Raw genomic sequence first — 15,830 nt, forward strand, 5'->3', positions numbered from 1 at the left:
GATGTGTATAAAATTGATGACTAATAAGAACCTGCAGTATAAACAAACAAACAAACAAACAAACAAATAATACTAAACTTTCTTTGGGTTATTTGTATGGAAATATGTTAATATAAATGTTTCAGACATTACATGAAATTTCTAAAAATCTTATATGTTCTGGTATAATGTTATAAGTCATAATTCTAGTTATTTAAAATGTATATCTCAGAAAATAACTAAATTTCCTTGTCAATTGCATTATTACGAACTTTCATCAAATCTTTAACCGTGGTCACTTTTAAGTCTTTTGTCATTTACAGATAGTTCTGGGTATACTCTGATGCTTTTGCAAAAATGTTCCTATAAAAGGGTTTCATCTTCAAGGAATTCATGGAAAAGACTGACAAGTACAGGTTTCTGGTAACTATACTGCTGAACTGAATGAATAAGCATTTTCAGAACTCTAATGGAAAACTGATGAATTCATAAAAGTGCTAACAAAAGATCAAGATGAAAAAAATTAATTACATGGGACTGAGTGAACTGATGAGGATGATTATAATTTTTGTGACTTTCTGTTTGATTTAAAAAAAAATCCCACAAGGACTCAGAGGCAAAAAATATACAAATCAGTTTTCACTGCAAAGTAAAGGAGCTGTTACAGTGGAGGATTACAGGACTGAATGTCAATATTATGACATAGTATGAGTGTGTTTTGTGTTTGGTAATTGCAATCATTGTTGCTTTTGTTGTGGTCATCCATTTACAATGCTTGGTGTCAGTTTATCTGTTGTAAAAAAATACAGTGTGTGTGTTTGAAAAGAAAAAAAAAATAACCTTGAATGTAAATGGATTAAATGCTCCAACCAAAAGTCACAGACTGGCTGAATGATACAGAAACAAGACCCATATATATGCTGTCTACAAGAGACCCACTTCAGACCTAGGGACACATACAGACTGAAAGTAAAGGGATGGAAAAAGATATTCCATGCAAATGGAAATCAAAAGAAAGCTGGAGTAGCAAACTCATATCAGATGAAATAGACTTTAAAATAAAGGCTGTTACAAGAGATAAGGAAGGACACTACATAATGATCAAGGGATCAATGCAAGAAGAAGATATAACAATTATAAATGTTTATGCACCCAACATAGGAGCATCTCAATACATAAGGCAAATGCTAACAACCATGAAATGGGAAATCAACAGTAACACAATAAAAATAGGGGACTTTAACACCCCACTTACACCAATTGACAGATCATCCAAATAGAAAATAAATAAGGAAACACAAGCTTTAAATGACACAGTAGACCAGATAGATTTAATTGATATTTATAGGACGTTCCACCTGAAAGTGGCAGAATACACTTTCTCCTCAAGTGCACACGGAACATTCTCCAGGATAGATCGCATCTTGGGTCACAAATCAAGCCTCAGAAAATTTAAGAAAATTGAAAATTGTATCAAGCATCTTTTCTGACCACAATGCTATGAGACTGGAAATCAATTACAGGGAAAAACCTGTAAAACCCACAAATACATGGAGGCTGAAGTGCACTACTAAATAACCAAGAGATCACTGAAGAAATCAAAGAAGAAAAAAAATACATAGAAACAAATGACAACAAAAACATAACGACCCAAAACCTATGGGATGCAGCAAAAGCATTTCTAAGAGGGAAGTTTATAGAAATTCAGTCTCACCTCAAGAAACAAGAAAAATCTCAAATAAACAATCTAACCCTATACCTAAAGCAGCTAGGGAAAGAAGCACAAAGAAAACCAATGTCAGTATAGAAGGAAAGAAATCATAAAGATCAGAGCAGAAATAAATGAAATAGAAACAAAGGAAACAATAGCAAAGATTAATAAAACTAAAAGTTGGTTCTTTGAGAAAATAAACAAAACTGATAAACCCTTAGCCAGACTCATTCAGAAAATAAGGGAGAGGATGCAAATCAATAAAATTAGAAATGATAAAGGAAAATCACAACTGACACTACAGAAATACAAAGGATTATAAGAGACTACTACAAACAACTATATGCCAATAAAATGGACAACCATGAAGAAATGGACAAATTCTTGGAAAGGTACAATTTTCCAAGACTGAACCAGGAAGAATTAGAAAATATAAACAGACCTGTCACAAGTAATGAAATTGAAAGTGTAATTAAAAATCTTCCAACAAACAAAAGTCCAGGACCAGATGGCTTCACAGGCAAATTCTATCAAATATTTAGAGAAGAGCTAGCACCCATCCTTCTCAAACTCTTCCAAAACATTGCAGATGGAGGAACACTCTCAAATTCATTCTATGAAGCCACCATCACCCTGATACCAAAACCAGAGAGGTATCACAAAAAAAGAAAACTATAGAACAATATCACTGATGAATATAGATGCAAAAATCCTCCACAAAATACTAGCAAACAGAATCCAACAACATATTAAAAGGATCATACACCATGATCAAGTGGGATTTATCCCAGGGATGCAGGGATTCTTCAATATATGCAAATCAATCAATGTGATACACCATATTAACAAATTGAAGGATAAAAACCATATTATCATCTCAATAGATGCAGAAAAAGCTTTTGTCAAAATTCAACACCGATTTATGTTAAAAACTCTTCAGAAAATGGTCATAGAGGGAACCTACCACAATATAATAAAGGCCATATATGACAAACCCACAGCAAATACTATACTCAGTGGTGAAAAACTGAAAGCATTTCCACTAAGATCAGGAAGAAGACAAGGTTGTACCCTCTTGCTGCTCTTATTCAACATAGTTTTGGAAGTCCTAGTCATGGCAATCAGAGAAGAAAAAAGAAATAAAAGGGATACAAAATGGAAAAGAAGAAGTAAAACTGTCACTGTTTGCAGATGACATGATACCATACATAGAAAATCCTAAAGATGCCACCAGAAAACAACTAGAGCTAATCAGAGAATTTGGTAAGCTTGCAAGATACAAAATTAATGCACAGAAATCTCTGGCATTCCTATACACTAACAACGAAAAATCAGAAAGAGAAATTAGGGAAACAATCCCATCTACCACTGCAACAAAAAGAATAAAATACCTAGGAATAAACCTACCTAAGGAGACAAAAGACTTGTACTCAGAAAACTATAAAACACTGATGAAAGAAATTAAAGATGAGATAAACAGATGGAGAAATATACCATGTTCTCGGATAGGAAGAATCAACATTGTGAAAATGACTATAGTACCCAAAGAAATCTACATATTCAATGCAATCCCTTTCAAACTACCAGTGGCATTCTTCACAGAATTAGAACAAAAAATTTTACAATTTGTGTGGAAACACAAAAGACCCTGAATAGCCAAAGCAGTCTTGAGGGATAAAAACAGAGCTGGAGGAATCAGGCTCCCTGACTTCAAACTATACTACAAAGCTACAGTAATCAAGACAGTATGGTACTGGCACAAAAACAGAAATATAGATCAGTGGAACAGGATAGAAAGCCCAGAGATAAACCCACACACATATGGTCAACCTAATTTATGACAAAGGAGGCAAGAATATACAATGGAGAAAAGACAGTCTCTTCAATAAGTGGTGCTGGGAAAACTGGACAGCTCCATGGAAAAGAATGAAATTAGAACACACCCTAACACCATACACAAAAATAAACTCAAAGCGGATTGAAGACATAAATATAAGACCAGACAGTGTAAAACTTTTAGAGGAAAACATAGGCAAAACACTCTTTGACATAAAACACAGCAAGATCTTTTTTGACCCACCTCCTAGAGTAATGGAAATAAAAACAAAAATAAACAAATGGGACCTAATGAAACTTCAAAGCTTTTGCACAGCAAAGGAAACCATAAACAAGATGAAAAGACAACCATCAGAACGGGAGAAAATACTTGCAAATGAAATAACAGAGAAAGAATTAATCTCCAAAATATACAAACAGCTCATGGAGCTCAATATCAAAAAAACAATCCAATCCAAAAATGGGCAGAAGACCTAAATAGACATTTCACCGAAGAAAACATACAGATAGCCAAGAGGCACATGAAAAGATGCTCAACATCACTAATTACTAGAGAAATGCAAATCAAAACTACAATGAGGGGCTTCCCTGGTGGCGCAGTGGTTGGGAGTCCGCCTGCCGACGCGGGGGGCACGGGTTCGTGCCCTGGTCCGGGAGGATACCACATGCTGCGGAGCGGCTGGGCCTGTGGGCTATGGCCGCTGGGCCTGCGCGTCTGGGGCCTGTGCTCTGCAGTGGGAGAGGCCACAGCAGTGAGAGGCCCGCGTACCGCAAAAAAAAAAAAAAAAAAACTACAGTGAGGTATCACCTCACAGCAGTCAGAATGGCCATTATAAAAAAATCTAGAAACAATAAATGGTGGAAAGGGTGTGGTGAAAAGGGAACCCTCTTGCACTGTTGGTGGGAATGTAAATTTATACAGCCACTATGGAGAACAGTATGGAGGTTCCTTAAAAAACTAAAAATAGAATTACCATATGACCCAGCCATCCCACTACTGGGCGTATACGCAGAGAAAACCATAATTCAAAAAGACACATGGACCCTAATGTTCATTGCAGTACTATTTACAATAGCCGGGACATAGAAGCAACCTAACTATCCATCGACAGATGAATGGATAAAGAAGATGTGGCACATATATACAATGGAATATTACTCAGCCATAAAAAGAAATGAAACTGAGTTATTTGTAGTGAGGTGGATAGACCTAGACTCTGTCATACAGAGTGAAGTAAGTCAGAAAGAGAAAAACAAATACCATATGCTAACACATATATATGGAATCTAAAAAAAAAAGAAAATGGTACTGATGAACCTAGTGGTGGGGCAGAATAAAGACATAGACTTAGATAATGGACTTGCAGACATGGGGTGGTGGGGGAAGCTGGGGTGAAGTGAGAGAGTGGCATGGACATTTATACACTACCAAATGTAAAATGGGTAGCTAGTGGGAAGCAGCTGCATAGCACAGGGAGATCAGATTGGTGCTTTGTGACCACCTAGAGGGGTGGGATAGGGAGGGTTGGGAGGGAGGCTCAAGAGGGAGGGGATATGGGGATATATTTATGCATATGGCTGATTCACTTTGTTGTACAACAGAAACAAACACAGTATTGTGAAGCAATTACACTCCAATAAAGATCTATTAAAAATTCTGTTATTTTTCTTGGTGCACACATTTTTAATTTTTTCCCATGGTAATTCAGAATCTGATTAAAACTACCAAATGATGAAAGTCTTAGTGACTTTCAGGGTTGGAACCACTGAAAAATCTGAAAAGCTATTTTGGTAGAACTTGTACAGTAGATGGTTCCTGTTACATAGAAAAAACAACTGCAAATTTTGCCAGCAGGAAACCATCTAAATACATATTAGTTACCACATGAGGTAATAATGGGATGCACAGGGACTGCTTGCAGCCCCGGCAAGCATATTGCTGGTGTGCTGCTCCAGGATTTCTAGGGAGTTATTATTACTTAATATTTAGGAAATTATATGCCACAAATGTGCTAAGCAAAAATTAACAAGATCTTAGCCTTCAGGGAACATCCTATATTCTACGTGAGACAGCATTCATACACAATTCCCTAAACGTTTACGCATTAAAAAAAGACATGAATTTTCCTCCCGGTAAAAGGAGATTGTTACCTGATTAGAAGCTGTTTTACTACTTTGTGTTCTGAGTAGAATTAGGATGTCAATTCAGGTGGCTAGGGTTAGCTTATGGTCACCGGTCTTCCTTCTGTTTTTCTTAAAGAACTATAAGGAAACTCATCTTTTTGAATATTATTAAGGGCTCCTATAGGCTAGGATTTTAGAAGTCCTTCCTAGTGTAATAAAAAGAGCAAAATATCACAGATGTGAATCTTAATCACATTTTGAAACTTACTGTATTATATCTTTGTTTTAAGAAGACGGTCAATTCTTAAGGTCACATTTTGACACTTCCCTCAAGCAGAAGCAGATAGCTAAGCTGTGTGAAGCATGATAATGGGGTTAAACAAAACAGTTTCTGTTGACCTTTGAAAGATGTATAATCTACCTATTTGTACAAGAGTAAACTATAGCAGCAATCACAGCAATAAAAGTATCAGTTGAAGTTTATTTACATATTGTTTTATTTCATCTTCACAACAGCCCTTTGAGAGTGGCATTATATATATCTTCACTTTACGAAGGTAAGGTTAGAAGGATTCTTTCCTTATAAAGACAAGGGAAGCTCAGAAAGGTTAAGCAAATTATCCAAGGTCAGACAGCCAGGAAGTTGCAGAGTCAGGATTTAAGCCTTGTGTGTTTTTTCCCAAGGCATTTGCTTGTTGCATTATGCTGTACCACTTCTTCTAATGGAGATGCAGATTTTATAGGTGACAATTCTGATATCTTTACTAGCATAAATACTATTCTGTAGTTTTAGGATGTGAAAAATAAGAGAAAATATCTGTTAAAATTATGTAGGTCACAGTTTCTCAAAATATAATGGAGACTTGAGCTTATGGTAGGGGATTGTTGGATAAACATTTGAATGTTCAAGACTGGTATGTGAGATTGTCTCTTTGCTCCTTGCTGATCCACTTTCTGGAGGAAAAACTCTGCTTTAGACTAAAGACCTCATTTCCTCCCTCCCTCAAATGCAGATTGAGGGAGGTTCTAAGCCTTAACATGTAGTCTGTTCTCTACCTAGACTATGATTTTTCATTGTCTTTGTTTGGCTAACTCCTCGTCTTTTAGTTCTCAGCTGAAGCCTCCTTTCCTACTATGGCCCTCCGTGATCCCTAGACTTGATCTATTCCCCTGCAGTTCCAGCTCTTTACTCATCTTGACATCTGTTACACATATTGTAATTCTTTGTTCATTTTCCTCTGAAGGGGATGGGCCCTATCTATTTTTTCAGCATTTGTTATATGTAGATGCTCACTATCTATTTGTTGGATCAACAGATGGACAACTGTCTCCACTTAGAGGACATTCTCATCTTAAAAGGCTTAGATGGATCAGTGCGGTATTTGGGGAAGATTCATGGAGTGATCAGGTTAGCCAACTCTACTCTAGGCCTTTGGGGAACCACTTTCCTTTCTTTCAGTCCTTCTCTCCATGCCTTCTCCTACCATTAGAGATAGTTGGGGACTTTGGGAGGAAAAAGGAGAGAAGGACCACTCAGTCTGACTCTAGTCTGGTCCTTAATCTAAAGGAGCATGAAGAACCCTCATGGCTCACAATAGATCTGGTGATCACCTGGCAAGAAGACTTGATATGATTTGGGACTAAAACTGTGTTGGGCTGATAATAGAATATCCATCGGTTTGGCCTTTAGTCTATATATCACTTGTAAACCAGTAGCAGGTCAAATATCTGGCTAAAGAGTTGGGATTCAAGAGTCAAACCTGTTTTTATTAGAGCAATAACTAAACACAAAATCTACCAGACTTGACATCTTAAGACTTGGAATTCAGGGCCAGCTCTGCCATGACCTATTTGTGGGGCCCTGGGGAAGCCATTATCTTGGTCTTATTTTTATCTTCTCAGGCTTTTTTTGGAGACCAGGATGAGAGCATACATGAGAGAGAATTTTCATAACTATAAAACATAAACTTACTCGTATTGTAGTTCATTCTGCTTCAGAAAGTCTTCCACAGTGAAAATATCTTCTGCTTTAACACGGAAGTCAGCTGTACTGTGAGGTTTGATTTGTGTGACAGAATCTGGTTTCCAGAAGTCAATCTGAATAAGGAATAAGATGTATTGTACTGGACGCCTATAATTCAATGGGCGAATTATCACCAGCAAGCACACTATTGCTGTACTCCAGTGAGTTATTTTCAGACTCAAATTATCCATGAAATCTCTTAAAAATCTCTCCCTTGAATGAATAAGAGTTGCGACCAAGCAGTTAGATGTCAATAAAAGTGTTTACACATACATACATAGCATTAATTGATTATGAACAAGCATGAAGAGCATATAATTATCTCCCATAATGCTAGTTAATGGCAGTATTCTATAACTGCTCTCTTCTATTTATTGATTTTCTAGAACAGTTGCTTATTGTGATAGCAATGTTTGTGGTAGTGGATGCATGTGCTGAATGAATGATGCTGAATTAACTGGAGCCACAAAATTTAAAAGCGAGAAATTGAGCTTTCTCTTACTTTTTAATGGACTCATTTTATGAGTTTATCTTGGAACTCAGTGCTATACAAGTCATAGTAATGTGTGGAGCCAAGAACATCCCTGACCTGTGGGGGATCCATCAGGGAGGAAAAATGTATCTTTCCACAGTGGTTATGTTGGAACCATGGCCAGAAACAAAATATTCTTGAGGATCCAATAATGTGCTGACATTTTCATTTGTTCAATTATTCATCAGCTATTACTGAGGACCTACTATGTGCTAGGCTCTGTGCCTGAGACTAGGAATACACTAGTGAGCAAATCAGACATGGGGAGATTTTAGAGGAAATTGTGCACAAAAGTAGTATGACATATTTGATAATTCTAATGTTTTTCTTTGTGGATGTGTGGTTTCAGATCTCCTTTTTCCTTGGGAAAATATTAACCAATGACATTCTGCCTCTCACAGGTCTCTGTTTTTCTGTTCTTTGCTTGAGCTGAGTAAAGGCCTAGAAACCTGAGGTGACCCTGACATTGGATCTTTCTCTGCCCTGTTTCTCACTGAATACCTGTTTAGATATTTATGAGCTAGTCTCAGGATGGAGATGTGACAGGTGGTGGTACTTAGGACCATTGCTTTGGAACTTAGAAGGGAGTTTGGGCACACTTAGAGGTTGTGAAATAGAAACTGATGATGTAAGATAATAAGATGACTCAATTTTAGATATACCTGTGGAGAATCCAGGTGCCTATATCCTGTCCTGGTAATCTTCAAACCTCTGTAGATGTCTAGAGGGTACTGAATCATAAGTCAGGGTCATAGGGAAGGTCAGGGGAATGGGAGGCAGGGACATTAGGATTACACAGGAGGGATTCCAGAAGAAATAGTGTGAGTGTGGTTGTCACTAAGGTATTGGAAAGAGAGAGTACTGATAATTTGACAAGGATTGGCTGCAGAATGTGATCTATTGAGTCAAAGATGAGAGGATAAAGGTGAGAGGTTAAAAGATAGTGGAGGGAGACTTCCCTGGTGGTCCAGTGGTTGAGAATCTGCCTGCCAATGCAGAGCACGCGGGTTTGATCCCTGGTCGGGGAACTAAGATCTCACATGCCAAGGGGCAACTAAACCTGCATGCTCTAGAAGCCCGCATGCCTCAGCTACAGAGAAGCCTGCACGCTGCAATGAAGAGCCCGTGAGCACAACGAAGATCCTGCGTGCTGCAACTAAGACCCAACACAGCCAAATAAATAAATAGATAAATATTAAAAAAAAAAAAAGGTAGTGGGGGAAGTATAAAGGCTTATCATGATAAAGACAGAGAAAGCAAGGGCTGGTGATGAATTCTAGTTAGCCAGCATTGTAAAGAGAAGGGCCATGAAGACAAGCACATTATAGGAGAAAGCATATTTTTAAAAGTTAACTCTGAATTTGTGTTCTTAATAAATGCCTGTCATTCCATGGTGGGATGGGAGAGGGAGGTGTATCTTTATTATAGACACAGAGGTTTAGAGTTGGTAAAGCACATAAAGTCCTCCAGGCATCTGTAGGCAACTTGACAGCGCCCCACTCATACTTAACACTGGGGCCTTTTAGCGTGCTCAGGAGACTCCCCACTGCCAAGATCTGCATCTCTGTGCTTGAAAACTCCCCCAAACTGGAAAATGCCTAACAGCTCGCAGCAGGCAGGAGGTGCCAAAGAAATAACTCTTTCCAGAGAAGTGCTTAACCAATGACCCTAGCAAGTTGATGTCTAAATATTCCAAATCTGTCATTTCTCAGGTGGGATAATTTTGATGCATGTGGTTTGCACCCTTTCCTGGAATTTCTCTGTAGGATTAAGCTCTAGTCATCCTCTGTGATAGCTGGCTTAACAGTGCCCCTTTTGTTTGCTGCCCTCCCTTCTTTGTATCACTCCTCACTTGTCTACCCAGGCTCCCTGTACTTTGCAAATGAAATCTTTGCCCTTGAATCTTTGTCTAAGGGTCTCCTCTGGAAGAACCTACATTAAGATGGTAGCTTCCCACTTAGAGTAACAAATACCTGCACAATATCCTTGGTGATGGTTCTGATACAATCCTGACTATATCTAGTACTACTTCAAAACAGCCTAATTGCCTTTTGATGGTTTTCCTTCTGATATTAAGTTGAAAGTTGCCTTCCCTAATCGTCTAACCTCTTGTACAAACGTTTGTCCTGGCTCTGCCAAATATTGGGAGAAATATATATATATAAAATTTTTCAACCCCATTTAAGAAAATATATATATATATTTTTAAATGGGGTAGAGAAATCTCATAAGCATGTTTGACAGAAGACTTGCAGACCTAACCTGAGGTCCTGTAAAAACTCTCCTTTGACAGGAGAAAATTGGTCAGCAAACATACCAACATCCAACACTATGGAGTCCTGCAAATATGATGCAGACTTAGTAACCTGGAGTTAGTCCCCAGTTCTTAGGGGAAACGGAGCCAAAAATCAGGAGCAACATTATAGCCTTATAGATGTTTACAATGCATTAAGTATGGTTACAAATAATGAACTTAAAATATTGGTACAGGGAGATAAATACAAATTTCGGTAATTACCAACACTTTGTGAATGAGATCTATGTTTAAAATATGGAAGTGGAGTAAAATATGTGATATGAGATATGGGGAATTGAATTATTATATGTAAAGGAGTTATAAAACTGAGATTATAAAATTATAAATCCAGGAACCTGAGTGACAACCATTTGTTGGAAGATAAAGGAATATCTTTAAGTGATACCACTGTGGGAATGTCAACTTAATCAGCCAGCCGGCTAATATTTAAAGAGTCTTTCCTAAAATATATTACAAAACCAGCACAAAAGCAAGTAGTGTATTCACCTTAAATTCTTTTGGGAAAAAGAAGGATTCATAAAAGAATAAATATTTGTGTTGGGGAATTTTGGTTCTTCACATATTTACACAAACTGTTTCTTCACGTTACGTTTGACTATGAGTTGAGCATATGATAGACTCTTCCTTTATCTTGATGGAATTTTCCTTTCTTGTTGGAAGAGGAAATGACTTCTACTCTAGGCCTAGTTCCAGACAGCAGGGAGAAGCTTACAATCATAATGGAAGTGATGGGAACATTGGAAGACTGTAACCAGGTTACCTTGGGCATACACCTGAAACTACAGAAACAGAGTTCAAGAAAGTACTGAGAAAAGAGAACAGGTTTTGTGGGGAATGTCTCCAATAAAGGAACAAGGAGATAAAAATGAAACCCTTACTATACAATTACATATGGAAAGAGGGAGGCTGCTAGAGTCCCTTGTGGTCACAGGTCTCTCCAATACATTCAACTTTTAAAAGGACATGTTCAAAAGCAGGGAGGAAGGACACACGGCCAAGGATGAATACAAAGACTAGATGCCCTTGTAATGATCTTATCAGGAAGGCTACAGTCCAGAATGTGCTGCACTTGCAAGATTGCTAAGGAGAGTAAAACTTCCTTTTTTTTTTAACATCTTTATTGGAGTATAATTGCTTTACAATGTTGTGTTAGTTTCTGCTTTATAACAAAGTGAATCAGCTATATGTGTATATATATCCCCATATGTCCTCCCTCTTGCATCTCCCTCCCACCCTCCCTATCCCACCCCTCTAGGTGGTCACAAAGCACTGAGCTGATCTCCCTGTGCTATGCGGCTGCTTCCTACTAGCTATCTATTTTATATTTGGTAGTGTATATTAGTCCACGCCACTCTCTCACTTCGTCCCAGCTTATCCTTCCCCCTCCCCGTGTCCTCAAGTCCATTCTCTACCTCTATGTCTTTATTCCTGTCTTGCCCCTAGGTTCTTCAGAACCATTTTTTTTTTAAATTCCATATACATGTGTTAGCATACGGTATTTATTTTTCTCTTTCTGACTTACTTCACTCTGTATGACAGACTCTAAGTCCATCCACCTCACTACAAATAACTCAATTTCATTTCTTTTTATGGCTGAGTAATATTCCGTTGTATATATGTGCCACACCTTCTTTATCCGTTCATCTGTCGATTAAAAATCTCTTTTTCAATCATGTTGGAAATAAAATGAACAAAGAAGAAACACGCAGTCTCACTGCTTGGAGCTAAAGTATGTTTGCAGCTGGAAGAGAGGAAGTAGCCAGATTGACCTCTTGTTTGGCTTTTGTCTTTTCTAAGGAGTTTTATACTACTTCTACTGAGAGATGAAATTACCATAAGTAAAGAAATTTTCAAATATTATGATTTTAGCAGAAAAACCTTCTTTGGAAAGAGAACATTGAGGCCCAGGATAGATAAGCAGAGAGGGGATTAGTCTGGTAATGCAAATTGCATTCAAAATCCTGGATCTAATGACAGTAATGATAACAAACGCTTACATAGTTTTTACTGTGTAAGTTCTTTCTGAGTACTTATATTAATTCTTTTAAATCTCACAACAATCCTGTAAGGTAAATGCTCTTATTCTCCTTATTTGACAAATGAGAAAGTTGAGACCCGGAGAGGCATCCAAGGTCCAGCTAGCAAGTGGTAGAGCCAGGAATCGAACCCAGGAAGTCTGAGTCCGGATTCTCTGCTCTTGGCCACCAGAAAATGCTGAATTTTAGGTAACTAAAAAAATACTGAGGATGTGATTGCAGAACTTTCTCAGCAATCTTGGAGGAATCAGAGCTTGAAGGGATCACTGAGGAGTGGAGGGGGCATGTCTTGGATTTCGTGAACAGGAAGACACGTGAATCCCAGAAGCGGGAGCTCCAGGGGCCTGGCATGGATACTGGCAAAGTAAACTGGAAGCAGGTGGACTGTGAATATTCAGAAAAGGAAGCCATGATCCTTGGGAGCCAGCACGGTTTAAAGCAAGAATAAGTCAAGCCAAAAAAAAAAAAAAAAAAAAAGAATAAGTCAAGCCCAATTAACTTCATGTTATTCTTGAAAGAGACCACTAGCCTGATAGGATGCTGAATCTGGATCTTAGCAAAGCGTTTGACCAAGTCTGTGCATTTGTATTCTTCTTTACAAGCTGGAAAGCACAGTGTTAGCTGTAGGTAACACCACAGTAACTTGGGTAGTAGAGCAAACTCATCCAAGGAGAGTTGGTTAATGAACCACTTTCAGTGCTTACTTAACACTGTGTCTGGCATATTGGAGCCTCATGATAAGTAGGTATTAAATGAATGAACCATGAAGGGTGCCTCTAATTCTGTGCTGACCCCTGACTTACTTAATGTTTTTCCTTTATCAGTGACAAAGATAAAAGTCAAGAAGGCATGTTTATCAAACTTGCTGGTGATACAAACTTAGGGCAAAGAATTATTTGGATGAGTGAGTTAATTTTTAAAACTGTCTCAATATGCTATCAAGATAATTTTTAACAGAGTAAATCTAAAGTCCTGCATTTAGGTTAAAAAATCAATTAGGCAAGTATAGAAGGAAGAATACCTTGCTTGAGGGTGATTCATGTGAGAAAAAAATAGCCTAATAGTTTTGATCGGCAATAGGTGTTCTGTAAGCTAAGAGCATTCTAACTGTTCAAGGTGCTAAAAAGAATCTTAGGCCCCATTAATAAGTGTCTGCTTTACAAATGAAAGCAGGCAATGGTCCTACAGTATGTATTAATCAGAGCACACCTGGAGGTCCATTGTCAATTCTGAGAGCTGCATTTTAAAAAAGAAATATAGACAGAAAGATTGAGCTATATTCAGAGGTGACCAGAATGATCAAGTGTCTGTAAACCAGTGCTAAGAGAAATGGTGGAAGGCCTGGAAAAGATAAATCTTAGAAGTGAGACAGTATTTGACTCAGCTAGGTCCAATGGGTCAAAGATAGAGAAGGTAGCTTTCAGCTCAGTATAACGATTAAAATCATTTGTAAGGGCTTCCCTGGTGGCGCAGTGGTTGAGAGTCCGCCTGCCAATGCAGGGGACACGGGTTTGTGCCCCGGTCCAGGAAGATCCCACATGCCGTGGAGCGGCTGGGCCCGTGAGCCATGGCCGCTGAGCCTGCATGTCTGGAGCCTGTGCTCCGCAACGGGAGAGGCCGCAACAGTGAGAGGCCCGCGTACCGCAAAAAAAAAAAAAAAAAAAAGATTTGTAAGGCAAATTTGCTACCTTGAAAAAGCAGTATTCCTACTATTCTTGGAAATACTCAAACAGTTTTTATCAGGGCTAGTAACCAGGGATGCTGTTTCCACTGAGGAAGTTCAAATTTGAGTGGAAGGCTGCAGTAGATGACTTTATATTATCTTTCAATTCTAACCTTCTGAATTTGTTTCAGATTATGACACTCTTTACCTTCTTTTTTCCTCCACACCTTAAAAGCTAAAAAGATAACTATAGAAAGATAGATGGTTGGATGGATAGATAGATACTTAGGAGCTAGTAGAATATTTTGGTTTCTGTATTCATGAAAAGACAGCATTAGATCAAGTAAACTATTGTGGTCAGCAATAGCTTCCTGACACACTATATATATAAAATTAAAACTGTCAGTTTTCATCCCATATACAGTGAATTTTTTAAAATAAAGTAGCCTAGAGATTTTGGTTTCTTGAAAGTAAAATATGAAAATCAGTCCTGGCTTTTTACCTTCTTTACCTCCTTCATGCCATATCATTAAGAGGGCCTGAATCAAGGTCATGAAAACTCAAGCTGTTTGATTTGGAATGAAAGAAAATCAAAGAGAACAGATGATACATGGGATGTGGAAATGAATATCAAGTTGGACAAAAGCCCAGTTTTTCTGTAATATCCAAGCTCATCATTTTTCTCTTTTGCCTTAGAAGGGAAGTTACTGTACATTAAATGTTCTATGACCTTTGCAACAGTTTCAGCTCATTCAGTTGTCATGCTCTGGAAGCTGTTTAAAAGTTACCCTGGATTTATAATAGGGCTTATGGCAATCTAATTTAGGCAGAAAAAGAAGGCATGGGGGCACTAAATGTTTTTCAAGTTTTTATTTCTTGCTACAAAAGCGCTATAGTTAATATTTCATGTCATTCTTCCTTTGATGGAATAATAGTGTAATCTAAGATTTTAAAATAAGTGTGAAGGAAACCCTATAGCATAGAATTGTTATTTACCTGCCTGGTGCTGGCCAACTCACGGAGTAAGTTGATGTCATTTTCATTTTCAACACTGACACGGAACACCTTCTCCCTGAATGGTGAAATACAGAGGAAGGAGAGAAAATTTAAAATTGGGTAATGTGTTCAAATTTTTTGGCTAGCAAAGAAGTGCTTCTCATTTAAGGTGTCAGTCACTTACCCTTCAAAGTGCTCACCAGAATTGTGAGCAGAGGCTAGGGTCACAGTCACGAGAATCCAGAACGCCAACATTGTGCCTGATTAGGTCTTTTGGTGGGTTTCACCTGCTTTTATAATTGGGGTGTTCTTTGTTTACTTCTCCGGATTGCAAATAGGCACTATCAAGTCTTGATTAAAGGTTTTCCTGGCATTGTTGCCCTGGTAGCTGCGTAAAGTCTGCGAGTATATCTCTCTTAACACCTGTGGAAACAGCAAATAATCTGAAGTTCAGCCTGTCTGATTTGGATGTCAGACCTAGAATAGTCTGGAGGTAAAGGAGTTTTAAATAAAATCTATTTTATAGCCTTTAACATTTTTTTGATTTGAGAATTATATAGAACAAAGTCTATAGAATTTGACATCCCAGTCAAGGTGTAGAACATTTTCATCA

At 38.0% G+C, this 15,830-nt stretch overlaps 1 protein-coding gene across 1 annotated transcript in view; it reads right to left on the reverse strand.

The window, feature by feature from the left end:
• CPB1 (carboxypeptidase B1) overlaps positions 1-15,472 on the reverse strand; it is a gene marked incomplete at both ends in the record, with an annotated part of 39,543 nt that extends 24,071 nt beyond the window's left edge. Inside the window, 3 exons of the mRNA XM_082839110.1 lie at positions 7,623-7,747; positions 15,218-15,293; positions 15,402-15,472. Coding sequence (XP_082695236.1) covers positions 7,623-7,747; positions 15,218-15,293; positions 15,402-15,472 — 272 coding nt within the window. The remainder of the gene's footprint in view (positions 1-7,622; positions 7,748-15,217; positions 15,294-15,401) is intronic.
• Positions 15,473-15,830: the final 358 nt, after the last annotated feature.

This window comes from Leucopleurus acutus, assembly GCF_964270905.1.
Source record: "Leucopleurus acutus genome assembly, chromosome: 5".
In the NCBI taxonomy this organism is placed as follows: Eukaryota; Metazoa; Chordata; class Mammalia; order Artiodactyla; family Delphinidae; genus Leucopleurus; species Leucopleurus acutus.